Here is a 26,640-nt window from a genome sequence, read left to right on the forward strand (position 1 = left end):
TTTATTTATTTATTTATTTTGAGAGAGAGAGAGAGAGAGAGAGAGAGAATGAGCAGGGAAGAGACAGAGAGAGAAAGGGAGAGCGAGGGAATCCCAAGCAGGCTCCGCGTTATCAGCACAAAACCTGGCATGGGGCTCGAACTCACAAACTGTGAGATCATGACCTGAGCCGAAATCAAGACTCAGACGCTTAAATGACTGAGCCACCAGGCGCCCCTAGTAATTGTTTTTAATTTTTATTTATTTATTTATTTTTAAAAGATTTATTTACTTTTGACAGAGAGAGAGAGACAGAGACAGAGACAGAGAGAGAGAGAGAGAGAGAGAGAGCAAGCCGGGGAGAGGCAGAGAGAGAAGGAAACAAAGGATCTGAAGTGGGCTTTGTGCTGACAGCAGATAGCCTGATGTGGGGCTTGAACTCACGAACCTGGAGATCATGACCTGAGCCAAAGTCGGAGGCTAAACAGACTGAGCCACCCAGGTGCCCCTAGAAATTGTTTTTAAATACAGAAGAGTGAAAGTGAACAAAATAACATTCATTCACTTTCCCACCACCCAACATTAACCTCTGTTAGCATTTAGGCGTATTTGCCCCGATCAGAAAAGTAGACAACCACTATGTGAATATACATTCATTCATTCAATGTATACATTTATATACATTTTGTTATTTTAATTTAACATTTGAACATGACAGGGGCGCCTGGGTGGCTCAGTTGGTTGAGTGTCCAACTCTTGACCTCGGCTCAGGTCATGATCTCACAGTTCATGAGATCGAGCCCCACGTTGGGTTCTACGCCGATAATGTGGAGCCTGCTTAGGATTCTCTCTCTCTCTCCCTCTCTCTCTCTGCCCCTCCCCTGCTGACACGCTCTCGGTCTCTCTCAAAATAAAAATAAAAAAATAAACAAAACAAAACTCATCCATATAGATACTTGTGAGTGAATTCATCCCTCTTAATGTCATAGGATTATCCATCAGACATGAATATCTTGCTGTTTTGTTTCCTTGTTCATGGATAGTTAGGACGTTTGCATTGTTTCTTCTATCGGCAACTCTGTTGGAGCAAATCTCTCAAGATCACGAGGGAGATTTCTTCCAGTTAAATTCCTGGAAGTAGAGTTTCCAGACCAGATTGCTCTCCAGAGCAACTCTGATATTTACAACTCCTCCAGATGTGCGTAGGGATGCTGGTCTCCCTTCCCTCTCCCTAGGCAACATTTTGTCATTCTTATGGGGGAAAGCTGGTATCTTTTTGTTGTTTGTATTTCCAACTGATAGTAAGATCAGCATCCTTCCATGCTTCCTTTTTAGCCATTTGAATCTCCTCTTCTGGAAGAGATGGTCTGTTTAAAAACATTTTTTTTTTAATTGGAGTATTGTTGACACACAATGTTTACATTAGTTTTAGGTGTACAACCTTGTGATTCAGCATCTCTGCACATTACGTTGTGTTCGTAAGCGTGGGCTCCATCTGTCCCTATGTGGTGTTATTAGAATATCATTGACCGTATTCCCTATGCTGTGCCTTTCATTCCCATGACTTATTCATTCTGTAACTGGCGGCCTGTATCCCCCACCCCCTTCCCTCCAGCAGCCATCGGTTTGTTCTCTCTATTTATAGGTCCGGTTCTGCTTTTTGTTTGCTTATTTACTGATTTTGTTTTGTTTTTTGTTTTTTTTTTTTAATTTTTTTTTCAACGTTTATTTATTTTTGGGACAGAGAGAGACAGAGCATGAACGGGGGAGGGGCAGAGAGAGAGGGAGACACAGAATCGGAAACAGGCTCCAGGCTCTGAGCCATCAGCCCAGAGCCCGACGCGGGGCTCGAACTCCCGGACCGCGAGATCGTGACCTGGCTGAAGTCGGACGCTTAACCGACTGCGCCACCCAGGCGCCCCCGTTTTTTAGATTGCAGATATGGATGAAATCGTATGCTATTTGTCTTAGTCAGATTTATATCATTTAGCATAAATAGCCTCTAGGTCTATCTATGTTGTTGTAAATGGCAAGATCTCATCCTTGTCTTATGGCTGCACTAATATCCATATTCATCTATACAAATACACCACATCTTCTTTATTCACTTGTCTATCGATGGACGCGTAGATTGCTTCCATATCTTGGCTCTTGCAAATAATGCCGCAAGAAACATAAGGGTGCATGTATCTTTTTGAATCAGTGCTTTTGTTTCCTTTGGGTAAAAACCCAGTGGTGGAATTATTGGATCATATGGTATTTTCTGTTTTTAGTTTTTTGAGGAATCTCCATGCTGTTTTCCACAGTGGCTGCACCAATTTACGTTCCCACCAATGGGGCACGGAGGTTCCTTTTTCTCTACATCCTCACCAGCACTTGTCATCTCTTATCTTTTTAATTTTAGCCATTCTCACAGGTGTAAGATGATATCTGGTGGTTTTGGTTTGCATTTACCTGGTTGGTATCCAAAATACATGAAGAACTTAGACAACTCAACACCAAAAAAAAAATAATAATAATAATAATTCAAAATCCAATTAAATATGGGCAAAGGACCTGAATAGACATTTTCCCAAAGAAGACAGACAGGCAGCCAACAGACACATGAAAAGATGCTCAACATCTCTCGTCATAAGAGACAGCCTTGTGAGACACCGAGAGACTCCATTTTTGTGTCCTTGCTTATAATATACATGGACCTGACGTTTTCCTTAATTCTGCTGTTCTTGTACCTAGATTAGATTAGCCCATAGAATGCTTGGGTAGACTTCTCTGTCTTGTTCATATCCTGGTGCCATTTGCATAATATCGTTTGTTTTATATTTTGCATTTGTATGTGTGTGTATCACTCTAGTTGGACTATCTCAGCCTGGGCATTTTCAGAGTTGGAGCAGATCTGTCGCTTTTCAGTTTCATGGGTGATTATTGGTCTGTTCTCTTCCAGGGCCAAGTTTTGTCATTTGTATTTTTGTCAAAAATTCCCCCCTTTTATCTAGATTTCCAAATGTATTGGCATAAATTTGTCCATAGTATACTCTTCTGTTTTCTAAAATGTTTATACTCTATCTGGTATGTCTCTTTTGCCATTTATAGCATTACATGTGTTATTTTTTATATAAATCTTTAAAAATTTTTAATGTTTATTTATTTGAGAGAGAGAGAGAATTCGAGCAGGGGAGGGGCAGAGAGAGAGGGAGACACAGAATCCGAAGCAGGTTCCAGGCTCTAAGCTGTCAGCACAGAGCCCTACACAGGGCTCGAACCCATGAACCGTAAGATCATGCATGACCTGAGCCGAAGTCAGATGCTTAACCGACTGAGCCAACCAGATACCCCTCTTTTTGGATAAATCCTACCAGAAGTTTGTCTATTTTATTAGTCTTTAATAGGACCAGTGTTTGATTTCTATAATCAATTTTCTTTTCTTTTTTGTTTTATTCATCTCTGCCTTTTGCTTTATTATAATTTCCTCCCCCCCCTCCCCCGTTTTCTCTGGGTTATTTAGTTGTTATTTACCTTTTAAATTCAACACTTAAATTTTTTCATGTTTTATAGTAAGTATTTAAAGCTATAAATCCCCCTGTAACTGTTGTTTTAATTGGATCTCACAAGTTTCATTATGTGAGGCTTCTTTTTGTCATTCATTTCTAAATATTTTGTAATTTCCATATTGGTTTTCTTTTTAATACATATGTATTTTTCAGTTTCTAAATGTATGTTGTTTTTCTCTTAAGAATGTTTTAAAATCTTTCAACATACACCAAGGTATGAACACTACTATAACCATCACTTAGCTTAATGCTTATCAGGCTTAATTTTATTTTTCGTAAGTAACAGATGCACATGATAAACAAAAATCTTGTCTTCGGGACCTCCTCCTCAGAGGCAATTTCAGTAAGTAATTTAAGGTCTGTAAGTGGTATGGGTTTCTTTCTGGCTGCCTTTCTGTTGATTCTTCATTTTACTTCATTGTGGTTTGTGAATGTGGTCTATAGATTCTTTGGAATTTATTGAGGCTTCCTTTGCGGCCAGTATACAGTCAATTTCTGTAAATGTTCCAAGTATGTTTGAAAAGAACAGATGTGCTGATGTTTTTTTTTTCTAAAATACAAACCTGATCTCATCACTTCCTCCCCGATAGCTTTTGTGGTCTTCAGCTAAAAGACGACCCTCTTAGCCTATGATGTGGCCCTAGGCTTCCTCTCTAGTCAGGTTGCTTGGCCACCTGCCTTATGTACAAGGAATTTATGTCCATGTAGCTCCTGGACCTTTCAGGGCCAACTTTCAGAAGAAAATTTGAACTGGCGGAATGTTCTGTAGCAAACAGTCCAATGTATGGCGCATCGAGGGTCCTAACGGAGACTCACTGAGCTAGCTTCTGAGGGTGGAGTCACATTGAGGCAGGACAGTCACCTGCCGGTGGGTCACTCACTCATCTGGAACGCCAGTCCTTACTACTTGCTTCTGGTGAAGCCAGTTCACCTCACTGGGACCTCTGGTTGCTGTATCCCTCCATGCTAATGTCTCAGCACTTTCTCTCCCTCCTATGTCTGCCTGCCCATACCATGGTGGGCGACTTCAAAGACCCTCCCACCGACACTCTCCAGTTGCTTTGACTTCTAGGGTCAGCTGTATCGGTTCAACCCAAACCCACCCCATGAGGAGTCTACACAGAGCTTCTGCTCTGGGGCCCCTGGTAGGGCGATGGGAGATTGAGGGGGATCGGGAGTGACTCTCCTCCCTACGCATTTATGATGGTTTCAACCTTAGCTGGGACCTCACTTTTGCATTCCCTTTGGCATGTGTTCCAAACCTTTGATTCCCCTCAAATCCCTGAGCGCCTCCCAGCTCCTTTGTTTAGCAGAATGAGAGCTTTGCTGCTTTGTGGAGAAAATAGGAAACATCAGGGGTGAACCTTTCTTTATCTAACCATTTTTACCTCCTTTCCTCCAGTTTCAGAAATGTCTCTTCTTCCTTTCTGGGGTCAAAGAAAAACCTGTCTCCATATGCCCTTGACCCCATCCTCTCCTGTCTCCCCTGTTTTTTATTCTATTGGTTATTCCCTCTACTCCTCTTCATGTCTCCCCTTCCCAAACCACGCTTTCTAGAAGTAGTCAGCACCCCCTTCTCCCCTTCTTCAGCTTCCATGCACTCACTTGTCTTGGAGGCCAATCCAGCTTCCTCCTGTTTCTATGGGCTCTTGTTGGCCATCACATTCTAAACGGGTGGCACATCCTTCTTCTTCTTCTTTTTTTAGTGTTTATTTATTTTGTGTGTGTGAGAAAGCGAGAGAATGAGCAAGGGAGGGGCAGAGAGGATCTGAAGTGGGCTCTGCACTGAATCAGAGAGCCCAATGGGGGCTTGAACTCACAAACCGTGAGACCATGACCTGAGTCAAAGTCAGATGCTTAACCAACAGAGCCACCCAGGTGCCCCTATGTGGCACATCTTTCTTGATCTCTCCAGAGCATTGACAATTCAGACCACACCCTGCTACTCAATACTCCCTCCCACCTGTTTTCCTCTGATACCACTTGGCCTTGAATTCCTTTCTTCTCTTTCTACCTCCTTTCTTGGCTCTTTGATCCTGAAATGTCGGTGTTCCCAGTGTTTTCCATCCATGGGTCTCTGTTTTTATTCCTCTACCCACCCCCCCTTCCCAGGAAAGCACACGTGTCATCACGAAGGGGCATAGTCTTCACCAAACTTCAAACAAGGGCTGCCAGAGGGCAATGCCCACGGATTGCCCCCATTTTTCAAGAGCTGTCAGATACCCTAGGGTTTTATGTGAAATGGTTCAGCTTTAATTATTGGTAATGAATTCAAAATTTTATAAAACTATGCAGGGTAAACAAAACATAGATGGTCTCCATAGAGCTGTTCTCTTCTTTGAGTGCTCCGGGGGCATTTTATAAAGTATTTTATTAGTAAAGATAACTCACATCGAGGCCTTACTATGCATCAGATACTCTAAGTGGTTTGCACATATGAACTCCTCTCTTCTCAATGATCCTGTATCAACAATGTGCTATTATTATCCCTGCTTTATAGATAAGCAGACTGGGATGGACAGCTTCAGTATTTTGTCCTGGGTCTTAGAGATACTGAGTGTAAGAACCAGAATTCAAATCCAGACAGTCTAGCTCTCCAGCTCAAGTTTTTTTTTTTTTTAAGTTTATTTATTTATTTTGGGGGGGGAGGGGCAGAGAGAGAGGGAGAGAGAATCCAAGCAGGCTCCTCCGTGCTGTCATGGCAGAGCCGGATATGGATGGGGCTTGATCTCACAACCGTGAGGTCATGACCTGAGTGGCAATCAAGAGTCCGATGCTTAACGGACTGAGCCACCCAGCCGCCCCCCAAGCTCAAGCTCTTAACTAGTACACTCTACTGCTTTCCTCGCTCAGCAGACAGGGAAACTGAGGTCCAGAGAGGTTGGAGAAATTGCCCAAGATCACAGGAGCGGTAACCGGTCAAGTAGGGATTTGAAGTTATCATCACAGAGATAGATGCTTGCACTCTGCCGTTCTGTAATCAGTTACCTGTTTCCCTGCTAGACTGCGTCCCCGGGAACTGGGAGGCAAGCGTTTGCAGAATGAGTGCCCCCGCCTGGCAGAGTCCACTCACTTCTCTTAATAACTTCATTTGCTTCTCCCAACAATCCCTAGTTAAGACAGTAGCACATTGAATCAGCTCTTCCAATGTGCGTGATTTCTTTCAAAACCTCAGGAACACACTATTTCCTGGGGACCATTATCATCCCCATTTAACAGAAGAAGAAACTGAGGCTCAGCGACTTGCCCAAGATCTGGCAACTAGGAGGTGGCAGAGCCAGGATTTCAGTTCAAGCTATGTGACAACAGAGACCTCATTGCTGACCCTGAGGCCACAGCGTCGGTTGTACAGATGGGGACACTGAGGCCCCGGGGCCGCGTACTGGCTTGTGTCCGCGGAGCCATGACTTTTAGGGGGAGGATCCCGCTGCATGCCTCCCCTTCCGACTCCTAGGTCGCGGGGTGCCACTGTGGGGCTGCAGGCGGAGGGAGGCAACCAGGCCCAGCCGGGTAAAGCGCGTAGAGAGGCGCCAGAAGAGCCGAACGCTGCATCTAGGGGAGGGCCTCCGCGGCACCATGGCAACGGCGCGGCGGGAAAGCAGGAAGTGCGTCACCAGGGGCGGGACTAATAGGTGACATCCACCAATGGGAGCGCCGCGCCCGCGTTCGCCCCGCCCCGCAGGAGGAGCCGAGGCCGCCTTTCTGCCTGGGCCGCAGGCGTCGGGGGCTACGCCGGGGTACCGCGTTGGGTAATCCGGGCGCGGGGCCGCGAGGCTGCCGGGGATGGAAGAGGGCCGCGCAGAGAGGCGACGGAGGACGGAAGGTGGGGGTCAGGCCCCGGGGTCGGCCCGTGTCTGTACCGGAGTGTGGCGCTGGGGGCCCGGGGGCTTGGGGCTCCTCATTTCCTGATGAGGAAACTGAGGCCCAGAGAGGGGCAGGAAGGCAAAGTAGGCTGGAACCTAGGACCCCCGGCACACAGACATTGTTAAATCGTCGTACCAGGTGGACAAAGCGTTTTGCTCCTAATATGAGGTGAAAAAAAGCAAAATACAGAATTGTGTCCGAACTGAATACGTAAAATGTCGCCTTTGTGGACCACCTCAGTTATCTCGCCGCCCTCTGCCCTTGTCCTAGAAATCCTTACTTTGTGCAAGTCCACAGCCTGGTATTTTAAAGCCCGGAGGCCAGACGTGGTCAGGATCCCGAATTTCTCGGATTTTCGAAAGGAATATGATGCATATATTCGATGTTAGGTCATACCTTCAATTGGGGTCTGGGGCAGCCTCTTGTAATCAAATACACTAATATTTTCACAGCTAAATATGTGCGTATTTACATCAAAGGAGGTAAAGGACCGCCATACAGAGTCTCACCGTAGGTCAGGTTTTCAAACTTAAAAGATTTTGGTTTTAGGACGTCTTTTGATTTGAGAATTGTAGGTAGAGCGGTCCTGATTTAATTGTAGGCTCCTGTTTCTCGCTTACCTGGACAGTTCCTGAACTGTTTGTTTTGCCACCCTTATGCCCATCACCTTGGGCCCTCCGTCTCTCTTAACTCATCTTTTTAACATTTATTTCGGCTGGTATGTAACATATTTACATCCTTTTTTAATCAAGATATTTAACATATCTGGGACTTCGGCTCGGGTCATGATCTCACGGTTCGTGGGTTCAAGCACCGCGTCGGGCTCTGTGCTGACAGCTCAGAGCCTGGAGCCTGCTTCGGATTCTGTGTCTCCCTCTCTCTGTCTGCCCCTCCTCTGCTCGCTCTCTGTTTCTCTCTGTCAAAAATAAATGTTAAAAAAAAATGTTAAGACCTATAACATATCTATAAAAATGTTTGCAACTGTAAATTTAAAGAATAAAAATAAAATAAACACCCATATATCCAGCATCAGGTTAGGAAATCGAACAATTCCATATCCGTAATGCCCAGGTTGAATCCTTTCTTCCCATCACTAAAGACGACCGCCTCCCTGTATTGTGTTACCTAATCCCTTGTTTTTCTTTGTGGTTGTTACTATGCATCTGTAATGACTACCACGTATGTTTTGCTAGGTTTTATATTTTATAGAGGATCCTAATCTATATTTGTGTGACTTTATTTTTGCATGTAACATTACATATGTGAGATCTGTCCATGTTGACGTGAGTAGCCCCATTTCACTTACTTTCATTGCTCCGTGGCCATTTTGAATTCCGTGGCCTGATTGTAAATGGAGGCGTTCTTCAACTGATTGCCATTTAGACGGTTGCCAGATTTTTGCTGTCACACATTTCCTGAGGCAGATGTGGAAAAGGTTCTGTAAGTTATATACCTAACCGTGGATTTCTGGGGCTACCCGGGTTTGCTATTAATATCGAATCGTCTGAAGTGGTTTATAAGAAGAGTTTACCCTTCACCAGCCTCAGCCATTCTGAAGACTTTTTGCCTACACCTGGGGATGAATAAGACATTAATCACCGTGGCTTGAATACTCATTTGCCTGATGACCTTGAGATTGAGCATCTTTTAATGTATTTATTCATCATTTGTGCATCGTCTTTGCACATTTCTGTTGCTGATTTCTCGCTTACAGTTGTCTTCCCCTTACTGATATGTAGGGATTCTTTGTGTGTTCTGAGTATGAATCTTTTGTGGCTTCACTGTGTGTCACATACTTTCCAGTGTGTAGCTTTTCTTCTCTCTTTTTCTCCCACCCTCTACTGTTTCTGGTGAACAGAGGTTTTTAATTTTAATGAAGTAGAATTTATCGGTATATTCCTCTATGGTTTATGCTTTCTGTATCTTTTTAAGAAATTCTTCCCTGCCTTTGGCTCATAAAAGATGTTCCCCGGGGTGCCTGGGTGGCTCAGTCAGTTGAGCGTGCGACTCTTGATTTCAGCTCAGGTCATGATCTCAAGGTTCATGGGATTGAGCCCCATGTCGATCCTGCAGAGCCTGCTTGGGATTCCCTCCCTCTCTCTCTCTCTGCCTCTCCCCTGCTCTCTCTCTCAAAGTAAATAATTAAACATTAAAAAATAAAATCTTGAAAAAAGAAAGATGTTCCCCTATATTGTTGTCCAAAAGTTTTATGGTGTTTCCTTACCTACGCTCTTCACCCTCCAAAAGATTTTTATGCATAGTCTGAGGTGAGGGTTGGGCTGTCTGTTTTTTCACATAAGGGTAATCTGTTACGCTGGCACCTTTTATTGAAAAGCTTGCTTTGCTCTGGAGTTCCATTTCTCCAGCGTATCAGGTATTCATATCTGTGCGTTTCTGTGTCTGAGTTGTCTGTTCTGGCCCACTGGTCTTCTCTGGTCCATGTCTGTACCATTGTCACACATTGTTCCTTACTCGAGCTTCAGAATAAACTGCTAACTGGTGGAACAAGTCCTCCTGCCTTTATCTTCTCCCAGAATGGCGTTGCTGTTTTGCCTTTATGTTTTCCATGTAAATTTTGGAATGATCTCATCAAATCACTCACAGACACAAGAAGCCTATTGGGATGTTGATTGGAATCGCTCAGTTTGGATTTGAAAGTGGTTGCTTTCAACATTCCATCCTTAAGTATGATGGTCACTGTAGGGTTTTGTCGATATCTTTAGCAGATAAAGGAAGTTTCCTTCAATTCCAAGTTTGTTAAGAGTTTTTAGTACCAGTGACTGTTGAATTTTATCAATCGTATTTTCTGAATCTATTAAGGTGATAGTAGGCTTTTTCTTCTGTATGCTGTTAATGTGGTGGCTCACACTGATTGATTTTTTTTCCAGCTTTATTAAGACATTATTGACATAGAACGTTTGACTGATTTTTAAATGTTAAACTGCTGCCCGGATAAACCCAATTTGGTTACCATTTATTATCCTCTTTACGTTGCTAGTTCAGATTAACGTTTTGCTTAGGACCATTGCAGCTATGTTCCTGAAAGATACGTTTTCCTTTCTTTTGAAGTCTCTGTTAGATTTTAATGCCCAACATATGTCAACCTTATCAGATGATTTGGGGAGGGTTTGCTCTTTTTTGGGCTCTGAGATAGTTTTGTGACATTTGAAATCACTTCTAGAATGTTTGATAGGACTTCTTGATAAATCTTTCCGGATCTGAAGTTTTCTTTGTTGGGGGATAGATTTCCCACAGTGTGTCTTCAATGGTTATAAAACCTGTTAGGTTTTCAGATCATTCTTTAGTTGGTTTTGAATGGATTTCCTATAACTTTGCCTATTTAAAACTCATGATTATTATAAGTTGTTTATGTCTCTGCAATTAGTGTTCCTTTTTCATTCCAAATATTGTTTATTTGTTAGTCTTCTCTCGGAAGATCTTGTCAGAGGTTGGTCGCTTTTATTGTGTTGTGTTTTTTTTTCTTAAATTTTTAAAAATGTTTATTTATTTTTGAGAGAGAGAGAGATTGATTGTGAGCTGGGGAGGGGCAGAGAGGGACCCAGAATCTGAAGCAGGCTCCAAGCTCTGAGCTGTCAGCACAGAGCTCTATGTGGGGCTCGAACCCACAAACTGTGAGATCATGACCTGAATGGAAGTCAGAGGCTTAACCGACTGGGCCACCCGGGTGCTCCTATTATGTTTTTTTTTTTTTTCAAAGACTAATTTTCGTTTTGTTGATCTCAGGTATGTGCTAATTTCATTAAATTCTGCTCTTTATTATTTAAGTTTCTTGAAATTCATGAAGAGGACTCCGGAAGAAAAGGGTTGAGGAGGGGGAAGGAGGAGTCCAATTTAGGATCTGTCGAGGCTGCATTTCCGGTGAACTGTTCTCAAGGAAGTTTCGCAGGCAGGCAGAGAAACCGGCCATGAGCTGGCGTGTCTTCCTTCCTCCGAGGTCCAGCTGATGTGCTGCTTGGAAAGAAGAGCAAGCGACAGCCCGCCTTCTTGTGTGTCTCCTAGTCCTGTCTCCTTTAACCTCATCTTCTGCCTTAAAGAGAGCTCTTTATTATCCCTATCTTACGGACGAGAAGACTGAGGCTTAGGGAGATGAAGCTTGTTAGCTAGAAATGTTTTCGTGCCGTATTTGCCCAAGGTAACAGCCAGTTTCTTGTCCGGTCATGGCATCGCCTGGAGTGTGTATTAAAACCTCAGAATTCCAGCCCCTCTGTGGCCTGAACCTCCAGCGAAGGGGCCTGGGAATCTGTATTTTTCACGCACAGATTAGATGATTCTTAAGATGGAGCAGGTCTGGCAGACACTGGTCTCGGCACCACGTGTCTATTTCTAAACCCACGCCCTTTGCCTCCGCACGGTGCCACCACTCCGTGGCAAGGGCAGGCTTTTTGATCAGGACTCATGTGATGCTTTTATCAGCTCTGATCTCTGTGGTTTGTGGAAAGACGATGTTTTAGTAGAGAGCAAGAGATTGAAAAAACACCCCACAGCGACAGTCGTTTCATTAGCGGTTTGGGAGACGAGGAGGAAGCTAGCACTGGTTAAGCCAAGTCTGCTAGGAGTTCTTCAGGCAGCACACACCGTTCTCGTTTTATCGTGAGAAAACGGGGCCTCGGCACACTTGGTCCCAGTGAGCCTCGTGAGTGGCCGAACCAGGCTTCAGAGCCAGAACTGCCCAGTAGTAAAACTAGCCGACACATAGGTAGCGCTCAGCCTGTCGCCGGGCTTTCACAGGTCCTACCCCTTGAACAGCATTAATTCTCCGGTGGACGTTCTAGCGGTGGGCTCACCTTATAGGTCAGAAACCGGGCCACGCCCCCTTTCACACACTTGGGTGTGGAGCAGGCTGCGTCCAGGCGTGCTGGCTGGCTCCAGACCCCCACTTCTTGCCGCCCCCCCCCCCCCCCCCCCGACTAGTGTGCTTGCCCCTGACTTGCCTCCTTTCTGCTTCTGTGCTCTTGGGCGGGATGAACTGGGGTCTGCAAGCTGTCACAGAGGGGTAGTTGTGAACGCAAGGAAGCACAGACCCCAGAACTTGGCTTTCGAGCGCTCAGAGGTGACTGGGTGTCCTTTGCTTCTTTTCTTAGCGCCTTCGTGCACGCAGGGCAGCGCGCGGAGAGCGGGCATCATGACCGACGTCCACCGGCGGTTCCTCCAGCTGCTGATGACTCATGGGGTGCTGGAGGAGCGGGGCGTGAGACGCCTGCAGAAGCACTGCTATCGGGTCCATGGCCGTGAGTACCGTCTCCCTGTCCCCAGGGTGCCCGGGACCGCGCCATCGGCGGCCGGTGACACGGGTGTGAGCCTCACCACCGGTCAGGCAGCCCGCCTCACCTGGGCGTGCAGGTCTCCTCGGGCTCGCGCCAGCCCGTTTCTCACCTCCTCTTTGACCTCTTTTTTTTTTTTTGTGAGCAAATCTGACATTTAGCCCAGTCGATGGGAACTTGAAGCGGCCTAGCTGTGGTTCACACCGGGGCCCCAGCATCTTCTCCAGCCTGCGTTTCTTCATGTCTCAAATGAAGATAATTAAGCATCCTGGACACCGTGGAGGGAGGGGGGTTCGGAGGGTTAAGAGACAAGATGCGTCCAGAGTTCCTGGCCAGGCCCGGGGAACGCGCTCCCTTGGCCGTGGCCGGTGAGAGGGCCGCTCGGCACAGTGGGTGAGGGCACAGCCCTGGACTCAGCCAGACCCGGGGCAAGGGCCGCCCTGCCCTGTGCGGGGGGTGGGTGCTTGAAGCATCTCCTCAGTGGGCTGCTCAGAGGGGAGGGGAGGTAACACAGGCGAAGCACTCAGGCCGGGCCGGGCTGAGTTTTCAGTGACTGGAGGGAGCCGTAGAAACAGCAGAAAGGATGCCAGCATGTCAGTAAGATCCGCATTGGTAGCTCTCGTGGAGTTGAGCGTCAGTGTGGGGAGATCTTGTTGTGTGAAAGAGGAAGTGGATAAATTTCACTCGCTGCACGATGTCACTGCGTTAAGCTTTTTGTAAAACCAGGATTCTTGTTGTTCGTGAACACACACATCTGCGCATAAAGATGTAAGGGTGCACCGGAAGGATATGTGACAGACACACTTGTGAGGTGCTTGCCTTTGGGGAGACAACAGAAGACACCTTGGTCTTTATCCTCTTTTGGTCTTTCATTAAAGAAAAAAAAAAAAGAGTCGAAGCAAACGGTATTAGTAGTGTGGCCTAATAACAAGCGTCACTTCTGATGAACGGGAGTACAGGTGTTTGTTTATATTTGTTTTTGTCTTTCTGTCTGCGTGTTTAGTTTTCAAGAGAAGAGCAGAAACTGCATAGAGGGAAGCCAGCCAAGAGGGGTGAGGAAAGGTATGCGTGGGGCGCCAGGGTTACGGGTGAAGGCACACGAGAAGAGGGGCCGCATTTAGGGACCGGCGCCCAGGGCACAGCAGAAGAAGCCAGATGGAGAGAGGTGAAGGGTGGATGGGAGCAGGAAGGCCGAGACGGAGGGTACAGAGACAGGCGCTTTTCCGTGACGAGTGGGAGGGAGAGCAGAGGGTGCTTAGCTTTGGGGGGACTGGCCCCTCGAGGCATCCCGTGCGAAATTCTGGGCCTGCTGGTCCACGCTGACAAATGAAATGCTTGCAGGCGTCCTACAGTGAGGAAACTTGTGTAACTTTGTGTGATCCCATGTATCCAGACTTCGTTGACCTGCGCCTGACATCCTTTGGGAGACCCCAGGCAGGAAAGCACGATGTGTGGGAACAACATATGTTCTTTTGGCGTGTAGGTTTACACATCAGGAACAACCTGTCGTATAGACACCACGGTAATGGGGTTTCTTTTGTACTTAGTTCCGGGGACAGGGTGGACGTCTGGAAGGACTTGAAGCAGGGAAAGCACATCATTAGTGCTGGGCTGGAAGACTCTCCTTCTGGTGAAAGCATACCCGTTCTAGTTGGCCGGCGCTGGGGTGAATAGAGGGCTTTGGTGAGGGCCTCCTTTATGGAAAAGGAACATTACAGCTGCCAAGCTAGCTGTCCTTGCTCTGAAAAAACACAAGAGGATTTTAACCACCCACCCCTTGGTATGCTCCAGTGAAGGGCATAAGAATGTTTTTCTTAGTTTTTTGACTACATGGCAGTTCATTTCTGTTCGCCTTCAGTTTCTCATGTAAGTCCTAAATGTGGGCTTTAATGCTAATGGGGAAGTTTCGTAGCTCACTGCAAGGAGCCACATGCTGCCTTAGTACTAAGAATGAAAGTGTTTTTTCTTTGTTTGACCTTTAAAGCTGTTATGACCTAATTTAGGAAAGTCCTGTACAATATATCTAGGAATTAATTTATTCTTCATGTTTTATGTGCCCTATCTGTGCGTCAAGATAAAGTGACGGCTGGGTCATCAGGATAGAACTGTAGTTCATTTTCCCCTAGCCTTCATTTAAAAAAAAAAAAAAAAAGAAGAAAGAAAAAAAAGCTTTTTCTCAAGGAGTGTTATTATTTTAGAGATTTTCAAGCAAGGAACGTTAGAAAGAAATTATTCAAATTAAGTAAATACTTACAAGACCCACCATTATTATCTGTCTTTTGAAGAGATGCCCAGGAAAGTCCCCTTTTACCAACTGGAAAAACACTTAGCTTCTAAGATAATTGTGAAACAGAAGGGTATTTGAGTCTTCTGCGAGTTATTGTGATTACAGTTTCCCATGGATTTTCATCCAGCTTATCAAAAATACTTCCTATTCTGGGCTCTGGTTTGGGCTGTCTTCTTCCTGTCACTAGTGGGAGAAATAAATTCCCCAGTTCTCTTGGCTAGCGAGAGTTCAGATCTCGTTCTGGCGTGCTGGCTTTGTAAAGCCTCGTGTCTGGACTCTCCGAGTGGCACCGGGGACCCGCGTGCGTGAAGAGGGCACGTTGGGTTGTGAGCCAGAGCTTGTGTACGTGCATGAGGTCACGCAGCACTGCCCGCCGTGGCCTCCTGTGGGCCAGGGCCCCGTGCTAGGGACTGGTGACATAGACACACAGCTTTTGCTTTTGCCTTGGGTTTCGTGAGTCATGCAGACCAGACTCGTGATTCCAGGATAAGCCTCCCTTGACGGAAGTAGGGACAGGAAGCCTAGGGAGTGATGGTTAAGAAGACTTGCATTTGAGGATTTCCACTTTTGACCAAGATAGAGTAACAGGGACCGATTTACTTTCCTGTCTGAAACAATTAAAAGACGGACAAGATATCTGAAACCCTAGACTTTGGTCAGCGAAGCACAGTGATACCTTAAGAGATGGGCAGTGAAGGTTTTTTTCCCCTCCTGACACCAAATATGTGTTGTCTTTTCCAGCACCTCCTCTCCAGTTCTCTGGACACCAACTGGATGTTGGTCAGCTCGGTTCTGACACTGTTTACCGGGAGTTGGGGCCAGATCTCACGGTTACAGGGTTTCGTCCCACAAGGCTGCCCCCATTTCGGACGCCAGTCTCAAGTCTGGGCCACCTATACTTCTGACTGACCGGCTAGCAAGTGGGGAGTCCCATGACCCCTTCCTCAGGTTCAGTAATTTGCTAGAATGGCTCACAGAACTCAGGAAAACACTTGACTTACATTTGCTGGCCTATTATAAAGGATATAGCTCAGGAACCGCCAAATGGGAGAGAGAGATGCCTAGGGCAGGGTGGCCTAGGGGGGTGGGAGGGGGGCACGGAATTTCCATGCCCTTTCTGGGTGCTCTCTCCCGGCACCTTGATGTGGATCTCTAAATGCCATCATTTGAGGGTTTTCATGGAGATTTCGTTACAGATGCGTGGTCGATGATGAACCGGCCATCAGTGATTAGCTCCCCCTATCTAGTCCCTCTGTCCTTCCCCGAGATGGGGATGAGGCTGAAAGTTCCAGGCTTCCAATCAAGCCTTGGTCTTTCTGGCAGCCAACTCCCATCCTGAAGTTCTTTAGGGACCTGCCAAGAGTCACCTCATTAGAACAAAACACTTGTGTTACCCTGATTGCTCAGGAAATTCCAAGGGTTTTAGGAGTTCTGTGCCAGGGACCAGGGATGACAACCAAGTATCTTTTTTATGCCACAGGCAAGAAGGGAATGAGCACTACAGTTGCCTGGGCTCACTTCCCTGAGTCTGTTTTCAGGCCATGGGGCGGGGTGGGGCGGGGGGGCGGAGAACCTAAGCAGAACTAAACAGACTGGCTGAGCTGAGGGGATGGGGATGGGGGCTCAGGGAGACCAAAGCGCTGGCAGGTCAGAGTGGCAGAGGGGGTGCGCAGAGAGAGCTGGAGGTGGGGGCTGTCAGCTGAGGGCTGAGCTACCCGGTGAGCAGCCTGAGGCTGGGCAGAGATGTGGTGGGAAGGATAAAGAGAGGGGCACCGGGGGGGGGGGGGGGAGCGCGGGGGGAGCAGAATCAGTCAGTTGAGCGGCTGACTCTTGGATCGGTTTTGGCTCAGGTCGTGATCTCACCTCTCTAGAATTCGAGGCCCGCGTCAGGCTCTGTGCTGACGGCTCTGTGCTGTGGAGCCTGCTTGGGGTTCTCTATCTCCCTCTGTCTCTCTCACTCTCTCTCTCAAAATAAATAAATAAATACATAAATAAATAAATAAATAAATAAATAAATAAAGACTAAGACTGAAGCAGTGCCTGATGTCCACAGGGCTGGGAATCCTGCCCGCTCCAGGCACAGCGGCTTCCCTGGTAAGTTCTGCAGTGTTTAAGGAAGAGGTGCTAGCAGTTCCACCCACGCGCCTCCAGAAAGTTGAAGACAAGGGAATGCTTCCCAGCTCGCTTTCCGAGGCCTGAATTATCCTGATACCAGAACTAGACAATGACATTGCGAGGAGAGAAATCCAAAGACCAAGGTCCTTCATGAATATGAATGCTAAAATTTTAAACACACGGTTTTAGCAAATCGAATCCAGCAATATATAGAAAAGATGATACAATATGACCAAGGTGGGGTTTAGCCCAAGAATGCAGGGTTGGTTTAATATTTGAAAACCAACCCATGTAGTTTGCCATATTAACAGACTAAAAAAGAAAAACCATGTGATCGTGTCAGTAGTGCAGAAGACGCATTTGACAAAATCTGATGTCTATCTTGGCATGATGCCCCAAAGGTTTCTTACAGGAAACTACAGGGGAGAAGCAGATTTACAGGACAGGCTTAGAGCAGGAGAGAGGATTCAACAGCTCTGCAGAGTTTAAAAACCTCACATGTATTCTTGACCAAAATCCCTTAGCAAAGTAGGAAAAGAAGGAAGGTTCTTTAACCTCCTAAAGGGGTTCTGTGTGCATCCTTCAGCTTCACATCATACATACTTCACTGTGAAGACTAAATACTTTACCCTAAAATCGGGAGCAAGACAAGAATGGCCATTCTAACAATCTCTGTTCTAGCCAGTGCACTTAGGCAAGAAAAAAAGAAAAGGCATTCAGATTGGAAGGGAAGAAGTAAAACCGTTGATTGAAAGACATGATCTTCTATGTAGAAAATCTGATGGACCTTCAAAAAAGCTACTAGAGCTGATAAGTAGGTTTGGTAAAGTGGCAGGATACAGGATCAACATCCAAAAGTTTGTGGTATTTCTATATGCTTGCAGTGAATCATCAGCAATTGAAATTTTAGAAAGTACCATTCAAGATAGCATTAAAAAATATAAAATACTTAGAAATAAATGTGACAAAAGTCTGTAAGGCCTGTGCACTGAAATGCACGAAACATTGCTGAGAGAAGTCAAAGAAGATCTAAATAAATGGAGAGACGCACCATGCTCGTGGGCTGTGAAACCCAATACTGTTAAGATAATCCGTTCTCCTCGAGAGTTGGTCTGTAGATTCAACTCAACCCCAGTCACACCCCAGCAGCACTTTTTGTAGAAATTCACAGACTGATTCCGAAATTCACGTGGAAATGTAAAGGACCTAGAAAGGCCAAAACAATTTTGAAAACGACAATCAAACTTGGAGGGCTAACACTGATGAATTAAAGTTAATTAAGAGTGACTACCTGATCTTGAGACATAATATATAGCTCTCCTATCAAGACAGTGTGGTATTGACTTAAAGATAAACTCGTAGAAGAGAGAGTCTAGAAATAAACCCACATGTGGATGGACAGCTACGTTTTGACAAAAACGTAAAGGCAGTTCAGTGGAAATACTCTTCAAAAAATGATGCTGGTATAATAATTGGATAACCCCATGTTTTAATGACTCTCGAGCCATGCTTTGCACCATATACAAAAATTAACTCAAAATGTAACATAGACCACAACGTAAAACCTGAAACCGTAACCCTTACAGAAGAAAACGTAGAAGAAAACCTTTGTGACCTTGGGTTCGGCAAAGCTTTCTTGAGTATAACACAAAGGTATGATCCGTAAGAGTACAAGTTGATAAATTGGGCTTCAGAATTTAAAAATTCTCTTTAAAATACACTGTTTAGGGAATAAAAAGACAAGCAAAATACTGGGAGAAAATGTTTGCAAATCACAATCCAATAAAGTACTCATATCCGGAATATAGAGAACTCCCCAAATCCAACAGTTAGGAAACCTACAACCAAAAAAAAAAAAAAAAAATGAGCAAAAGACTTGAACAGACACTTCGCCGAACAAGTTCTATAGACGGCACATAGGCACGTGAAAAGCGCTCCGCTTCCTGAGGGCAACGCAGAATGAAGCCACAGTGAGATACACAACGCGCCTGTTAGGCCAAAATTGAAAAGATTGCGTACCGAGTAGTGACGAGAGAATGAAGGCACTGGAACTCTCTCTGTTGGAATCTAAAATGAGTAGAGCCATTTTGAAAAAACGCAGGCGCTTCTATGACACAGCCATTTCTGTTTCAAGTATTTGTTTTTAGACTCAAGAGAAGCGAAGATACATGTCCCTACAAAGGCTTGTGTGTAAATATTCAGAGTAGTTTTGCTCGTAACGGCCACAGAGTGGAAACCTGGCCGTCCATCAACAGGCGAGCCTGTAAATGGGCTGTGGTAGGGTCTGTCTCCTGGAATATACTACCTGGTAGTAAAAAGGAACGAGCTGTTGCTACATGCTGCTATATGAATGAATCTCAGAGTGATTATGCTGAGTGGAAGAAGCAGGGGAAGAGATTACGTGTTGTAGCAGGACTCCATTTACGTGCAATCCTAGACAGTGTGTGCCTGGGTGAAGTGACAGGAAGGCCACTGGTTTCCTGGTGATGGTGTAGGGGAGGGTTGTGAGGGGTGAGAGAGAGAGATTACGAGAGTTTGAGGGAACTTTTGGGGGGTGATGGGTCTTGATTGTATTGTCTTGATTGTAGCGATGGTTTCTAGGGTGTACACATGTGTCAGAACTTACTAACTTGTGTCTTTAAAGAGGTACGGTTCACTGTATGTCAGTTCTGTCTCTCCAAAGCTATTTTTTTTAAAAAAATCTGAATTTGAAACCACTTTGCAACTTGGTGGCTGTATAACCTTGGTCAAGTCACTAAGCCTCAGGGCTTCAGTTGTCCTAGCTGTGAAGCGGGGCTGGAGATATCTGTCACCCAGGGTTATTTGTGAAGGTTATGAAGATACTGTGTGGCAGGTGCTTAAAGCCTCTAAGTGCCCAAGATGGTGAAATTTAGGGGATAAATCAGGTGCGCGGAATAGAGCTCATTCCTGCGGTCCGGTGAGGCTCTGCGTCCTCTGTGCTGGCCTCTACGGGAATGATTACACCATCCAGGAAATGTATCCTTTCTGTCCTGTATCCAGAGTGTACCGGAGGAGCACCTTGCTTGAAGTCTGACTCACAAGAGAGTTGGGAAGTGATTATGGAACAGTCACGTAGCCATGGAAAGTTTCTTTGGTTCGGTTTCCTAGAAAACAGAACGAACGTCGGAAGCCTGAATTCTGAAGCCTTCACAAGTGGCCCAAGGCCCTTGGGGAGGAGGTGCTTAAGCCTGATGATTTGGTCACAGAATGGTGTTGCCCAGTGTGGGGCTTGAGGGTGTGCCAGCCTGGAGGCTGACTCTTGGTTGGAACCTTTATTCCATTTATCACGTGGCTTTACTGAACAGAAGCAGAAGGTTGCCGCGGCCCACAGTTGTCTGACGACGACTCTGAGTCCCTGGCCTCGTTAAAATGTTCTGGGTCTGGTCTTCTGTGTTTTGGTTGGACAGGTTCGCTTTTTAGGGAATCGCGGGGTCCAGCCTGCTCACCTTACAGACGCGGAAGCGGAGACCCCTGGGAGTCGGGTGTGCTGTCACCCAACACCCAGCTGCTTCTCACACCAGCTCCAGCCCCCCCACGGTCACATGCTGCCTCCCGCATCAGTGGCGCGCTTGCAGAGTGCCTTCTTCACTGGAGCTCCTTGGGTTGCTTTTTAAACTTGTTTTTTATTTTGAAATAATTCCAAACTCACCAGAAAACCGTAAGAATAGTCCAGGGTCCAATAGCCCAATTTGAAGCTCTGTCATTACCACCAAATTCTTCAGGGAATGTCTCCTCCCGGCAAAGACATTCTCCTGTCATCATAGGATAACCATTCAAATCTGGGCATTAACGTTGAGGATTCCCTGCCCTCTCATCTGCAGACCCCACTGGAGTTTTCCGGTTGTCTCAATATTGTCTTCTGTAGCAAAGGACCCACCGCGGGGTCACGTGTTGCGTTTGGTTGTCTCTTTAGACGCCTCCAGTCGGGAATCATTCCTCAGTCTTTCCTTGACTTTTATGACCTTGACATTGTTGAAGATTACAGCTTATTTATTTATTTATGTTGATTTATTTTTGAGAGAGAGAGACAGAGACAGAACACGAGTGGGGGAGGGGCAGAGAGAGAGGGAGACACAGGATCCGAAGCAGGCTCCAGGCTCCGAGCTGTCAGCACAGAGCCTGACGTGGGGCTTGAACCCACGAACTGTGAGGTCATGACCTGAGCCAAAATCAGATGCTTAACCGACTGAGCCACCAGGTGCCCCAGGTTAGTTATTTAGTAGAACAGAGCTGATAGAAATTCAATGTGAGCCACATCTGTAATTAAAGTTTTCTGGTGGCCACATCAAAAGAGGTAGAAAGGGGCGCCTGGGTGGCGCAGTCGGTTAAGCGTCCGACTTCAGCCAGGTCACGATCTCGCGGTCCGGGAGTTCGAGCCCCGCGTCGGGCTCTGGGCTGATGGCTCAGAGCCTGGAGCCTGTTTCCGATTCTGTGTCTCCCTCTCTCTCTGCCCCTCCCCCGTTCATGCTCTGTCTCTCTCTGTCCCAAAAATAAAAATAAACATTGAAAAAAAAAATTTTACAAAAGAGGTAGAAAGAAACAGGTGCAATAGCATTTTAACATGTAACGAATATACAAAAATTATTAATGAGATATTTTCCATTCTGTAATAGCACGTCTTTGAAATCCAGGACGTATTTGACACACAGGACATACCTAATTCGGACGAGGCACAGTGCAAGTGCCGGGCCACCCCGGGCCTGGTGGCTGCTGTATCAGGCAGCACAGCTGTGGAATGTTCCCTCAGTTCGGGTTCGTCTGGTGCCTCCTCCTGGTTCGGTTATGGGTGTACTTTTTCGTTCGGCAGAAATGTTGTAGAAGTGGTCGTGTCCGCATCCCGCCCGGTGGCGCGTAGTGTTGACTCAGACGCGCCTGCCGGGTCTCTGCGCTGTGACGTCACTCTCCCCTGATTCTGTGACTCTGATTCAGAAGCACTTTGCAGGGAAGCTCTTTGAGGCAAAGCACATGTACCACCCTTACGCCCTAGATGTAGTATCCGTTGGTGTTTCTTCCCCAGCGTCCTTTCTTTTCTGGCGCTTGTCAGATGGCCGTGAGTGCCCTCTGTATTCCAGCACTCACATTTTGTCGTCAGTTGTATGCTCGTTGTTGTATGTTAAGTGTAGGGGGTCTTTTCATTATCTGTGGTCCTAAGGACAAATTAGGTAGAATCTCTACACTTTTCGATGAAACAAATTAAGATCCGACGTTATTTCAGCGAGCAGAACAAATACTACGGCGTTCGAGCGAAAAACCAGTTAACCGAAACGAATGTACCGAAAATAGACGAGCCACCACAGTATGAGAGGAACATTGGGGTTTGACAGGTATTTTCCACTTTTTTCAGACCTCGTGCCTGCCTTCATCCTAGCTCTGCTTTTCTCCTGCTGAGTGACACGGCTGTTGGCCTCGCCGCGCCGGTGCCTTCCCAGGACTCAGCGCGCGTCAACAGAGGGTCACAGCGACGTTGACACTTGTGCTGTTCATCTCGCGTGTGCAGTGGCGTCTGTAAGCGTCTTCTCTTTCCGGGGAGGACTCGGTGGTAATTAGAAGCTGGCTCCCAATAAACATCCCCCTACTTTTAATGATCCATCGTACCGTTTTCCCCCTTGACTGTAAAGAACAGTTAGTAGACTTACCACCATCACAACCCGCTTGGCTTCCCAGTTAAAGGGGATTTGGCATGTAGTGAGCGTGAAAGGCGACGTCTAAAATGGCACTGGGTGAATTTTTGAACACAGAGAAGTCCACAACTCACTGTGCTTCGACAGGAATCTCGGGTCTCAGCAGGCTCCATGACCACGAGGAGACAGACGTTGTCCTCACATCCCTGGCTCCTGAAGGACCCGATGGGTCCAGATCCCAGCCCACTCTTGACCGTGTGTAGCTCAGGCGCCCAGGGCAGGACGGATCCACAGCGGCCGGCACGGATTTCTGCGCGTTCCACGCTCTTCCAGGTGTAGACGTCACTGGTTTTGGGTTGTGTTTTGTACTGGGTCCCAAACACAAGGGAGGTCGTGTGTGGGCAGTGGAGGGCTGGGGATGAATCCGGATTGTCACGGGTAAGCTCTGGCCAGAGCAGTGAACCATTTCTTCGGACAGAGGTTTAAATCGGGGACTGGGAAAGTTCTTTCAGTTTCTGAGCCTCAGCTCTCTGTTTGACGAAGGAAGTCTCACCTACCTCATGGGACACTTGTGAGGGTGTGCAGGGAGACTTCTGTCATATGCCTGGCACAAAGTGCTTCCTGGTGTGTGTTCAGCACGTGCCCCTTGCTGCCCCTTCCTTCCTCTGTGGTCATCTGACCCCACGGGCCCGGGGACAATCAGGAGACCCGTCAGGCTGCTAAATAGTGCGACAGAGACCAGAGGACTGAACTTCTGGTGCTGAGAGTTTTCTCCAAAAATCCAGAAAGTGTGGTCACGGTTTCCTAGCGGGAGGAAGTCATGCGTGTGGTACTGAGCTGGGAAGGCGCCCTGTGGGCCGGCGGCAGGCCCGCGCAACTGCAGTGCAGAGCCGGGGGCGCGCCTCGGGATCACAGATGAGCCACCGGGGGCCGTGCGGAGAGGGGCCGCCGGGACCTGGCCCCTCTCTGGCTGTGCGTGGTGACGGGGTAGAGGGCTAGAGTGGGCACCGGGAGACCGTGGGAGGCTGGTCCACACCGTGGGGAGAAGGTGAGGGGGCCGTATGTAGGGAATTGGAGAAAGTGGCCAGTCTCCCCCTGACCGCGCTGGGGGCCCACTCACAACACCGGGCCGCCTTGCTGACCCCTGCTGGGCACGGGGCCCTGAGCTACGTCTCGCACGTGGACCTGGGCAAAGACCACCCCGAGGCTGCGCATTCAGAACAGAGCGTGCTCGGGCAGGGGAGGCGCTCACCTCACCTGCGTCTCGGTAGAGACTCCAGGGCAGGTAGGGGAGTGGGGAGAGTGGAGGGCTTCGGTGTAGCCTGACCGGAGGCTGGCGGCCCGGGAAGCTGGAGGCGGGCTTCCTAGAAGCGGGACACCCCGCCCCCGGCTGGGGGAACATGTTTGGCTACCTCCGGCTGGCGTCCTAAGTTGGACACAGGAACGAACACTTAGGGAAGCTGTCAGTTACAGAGCGAGTCCTGGCCACCCTGAGCCAGTTATCGTGGGGGCTGTTGTCTGGCGTCCTGGGCCGGTTGCTGGAGATGGAGGTCTGGCCTCCTGCGGGTCTGGCTTCTAGGCGGCAGGCTGGCGCCCCAGGCTGGTTCCTGTGGATGAGGGGTTCCTCCTCTGGGCTGGGTGCTGCGGACTGTGGGTCAGAGCCCTGTTCTTGCACGTTATCTGCCCTTGGCTTATATGGCAGTATTTCAGGCTTTTCATGATTATTATATTGGTTATAGTGATCTGTGATCAGGGATTACCACTCACTCAAAAGCTCAGATGATGGTTAGCATTTTTAGCAATAATGTATTTTTAAATTAAGGCACACACTGTTTTTGCAGACCTGACGTCATCACGTGTTTAATAGATTCCAGTGTAGCGTGACCGTAACTTTTCTATGCACCGGGAAACCGAAAAATGCGTTTGACTTGCTTAATTGCGACGACACTTTATCGTGGTGGTTTGGAACCAAGCCCACGAAAGGTCTGAGGTCTGCCCGTGCTCAGTCTCTCAGAAGAATGAGCGTGACACAGTCTGTTCCTTCGGGTTCTCCACCGCCTCTTATCTGGTGGCTCCGGGAACACAGTGGCCTCGTTCGTCATCGTGTCTCTTTATGGCAGGGTCACAGCCCACGTCAGAATTCGAAAACTGGGGACTGTCAGTGGTCTGTAGCGGACGGATACGGATTGTTTGCCCTACAGTGTTTTAAAAATTAATTCCCACGTTAAAAAACAAACACTGACAGACTTGTCACAAAAATCCAAAGACTGGGTCTGTGGCAGGAACAGAGGAAGTCCTGCTCCTCTCGGGGGACGCGCGTTCCCCACTTCACCCGCTGCGCCCGCGCTGGTCCACGTCTGTGCTTCTGCCTGGCGTCTGCGGGCGTCTGATTCTGTCAGGAGCAGCAGGCTGTGCTCAGATGAAAGCTGGGGAGGAGGAAGCCTGCACACCCGGAATGAGGCACAGCCGCTCTGGTTTTAGGGGGTGGGCGGCCACCCCCCGCGGAGCCCCTGCATCAGTTCCTTGGGGATCCCTGGTGGGGGGAGTGGGGGGCCACCGCCGGTCCCAGTGGCAGATGGCCCACCTGTTGTCAAGGGCGGGGACGAAGTGACATGCGCACGAATGGAATCGGTAGTGAGGTTCTGCTGCAGGCGGCTTAGTTTTCTGTGATGAGTCACGTAATTCAGGATGCTGCCCGGCTCAGCACCGTCCTGAGGAGGCGGCACTGTTCTGTTGCCGACCGCAGCACTGACCAACACACCCCTGGTGAGGGGGCTGGCCGATAGGTGGGTTTACCGCACAGACGGACACGGTAGGCGCACGTCCCCGTCACCACCGGCCGCGGTGTCGTCGTGGGTCTTGGAACACTTGGTGCCTGTGGCCAAAACGTGGGAACTGTGCCAAACAGTGTAAAACAAGTTTTATGTGCTGTTATTTGAAGCGAGGCCCCAGAGCAGCCTTTCTAACTAAAATAATCTGTTGATTTAAAAAACAAAACACGGCAAAAAGAGTCTCTGTGGACTTGCAGACAGATCTCTGAGATTTAAAAACTGTCCATTACTAAAAGCCTCTCCACCCCGAGCCATCAGAGCTCTGAGCGAATCTACCTTGTCAGAGGGCACTGCCCCGTTTCTCTTTTTCGATTCAGAAACCTGAGGGTGAAGGCATCGAGTGATACTGTTGAGCACTGAGGTATTTTTTTACCCTTAAATGGGAAAAGTCACACAGAAAAGTCAAAGAATACAGTGAGGCCCGTCCATCGCCCAGCCACGGTGGCAACTCATGACTAATTCTGTTTTATCTGCTTACCTCCTACCTCCTTAACCCTTGTTATTCTGAAGTAATTCTCAGACATCGCGGTGTATCTAAGCAACATTTTTTCTTTGTTTTAATGAATGCTCGAGGCCATTTGTCGCTGTGCCAGACTAAAGGCCAGACATCTGATTTCCCGTCTGCACCGGGTCACTTACGGGTCCTGTGATCTCTGGTAAGCCCTTAAGCTCTGTGGCCCTCGGTGTCCGTCGACGTGCAGACCGTGCTGCGACCCGGCTCCCCGGGTGGTTGTTCGTGAGGCTCTGCGGAGATCACGAAGGAGAGGAACCGGGGCACCGAGTGAAATGGTGCACAGATACAGAGAGCGACTTATCTAATGTATCTGCCACATGAAAGACAGCTTCTTCCCCCTGCTCTTCTCAGCACCGTGAACCAGCCAGACTTGGGGAGCGGTCTCGTTGTCGGTTCCCAGCTCTCTCCCACGTATCCCACTGTCCGGGGAGCCATTTCGCCCCAGGCCGGTGGATGTGAAGGTCACGGGCTGAGACGTGCCCCCCGCCCCCACTCCCCCGCTGCTGCCGCCCCGTGTCTCTGCCTGCCAGCCTTTCCCGGCCCGGGGGCGGGGGGCTGCTCTGCGCCCCATCCTC

The 26,640-nt window shown here is 47.8% G+C and overlaps 1 protein-coding gene and 1 long non-coding RNA gene across 3 annotated transcripts in view; both read left to right on the top strand.

Annotated features, from left to right (window-relative positions):
• Nucleotides 1–7,175: 7,175 nt before the first annotated feature.
• NSMCE1 (NSE1 homolog, SMC5-SMC6 complex component) overlaps nt 7,176–26,640 on the top strand; it is a 31,092-nt gene continuing 11,627 nt past the window's right edge. The window contains exons 1-3 of one of the 2 annotated variants that reach the window (XM_047837422.1): nt 7,176–7,274; nt 9,667; nt 12,497–12,643. In XM_047837422.1, coding sequence (XP_047693378.1) covers nt 7,176–7,274; nt 9,667; nt 12,497–12,643 — 247 coding nt within the window. Of the gene's footprint in view, nt 7,354–9,666; nt 9,668–12,496; nt 12,644–26,640 lie in introns of both variants that reach the window. The other variant, XM_047837421.1, reaches the window with a different exon arrangement.
• Nucleotides 14,781–25,996, top strand: LOC125153919 (uncharacterized). The gene is made up of 3 exons (XR_007147621.1): nt 14,781–15,911; nt 22,444–22,604; nt 22,868–25,996. It is a non-coding gene; the product is annotated as an uncharacterized LOC125153919 (long non-coding RNA).

The sequence above is a fragment of the Prionailurus viverrinus genome, chromosome E3 (assembly GCF_022837055.1).
Source record: "Prionailurus viverrinus isolate Anna chromosome E3, UM_Priviv_1.0, whole genome shotgun sequence".
Taxonomy (NCBI): Eukaryota; Metazoa; Chordata; class Mammalia; order Carnivora; family Felidae; genus Prionailurus; species Prionailurus viverrinus.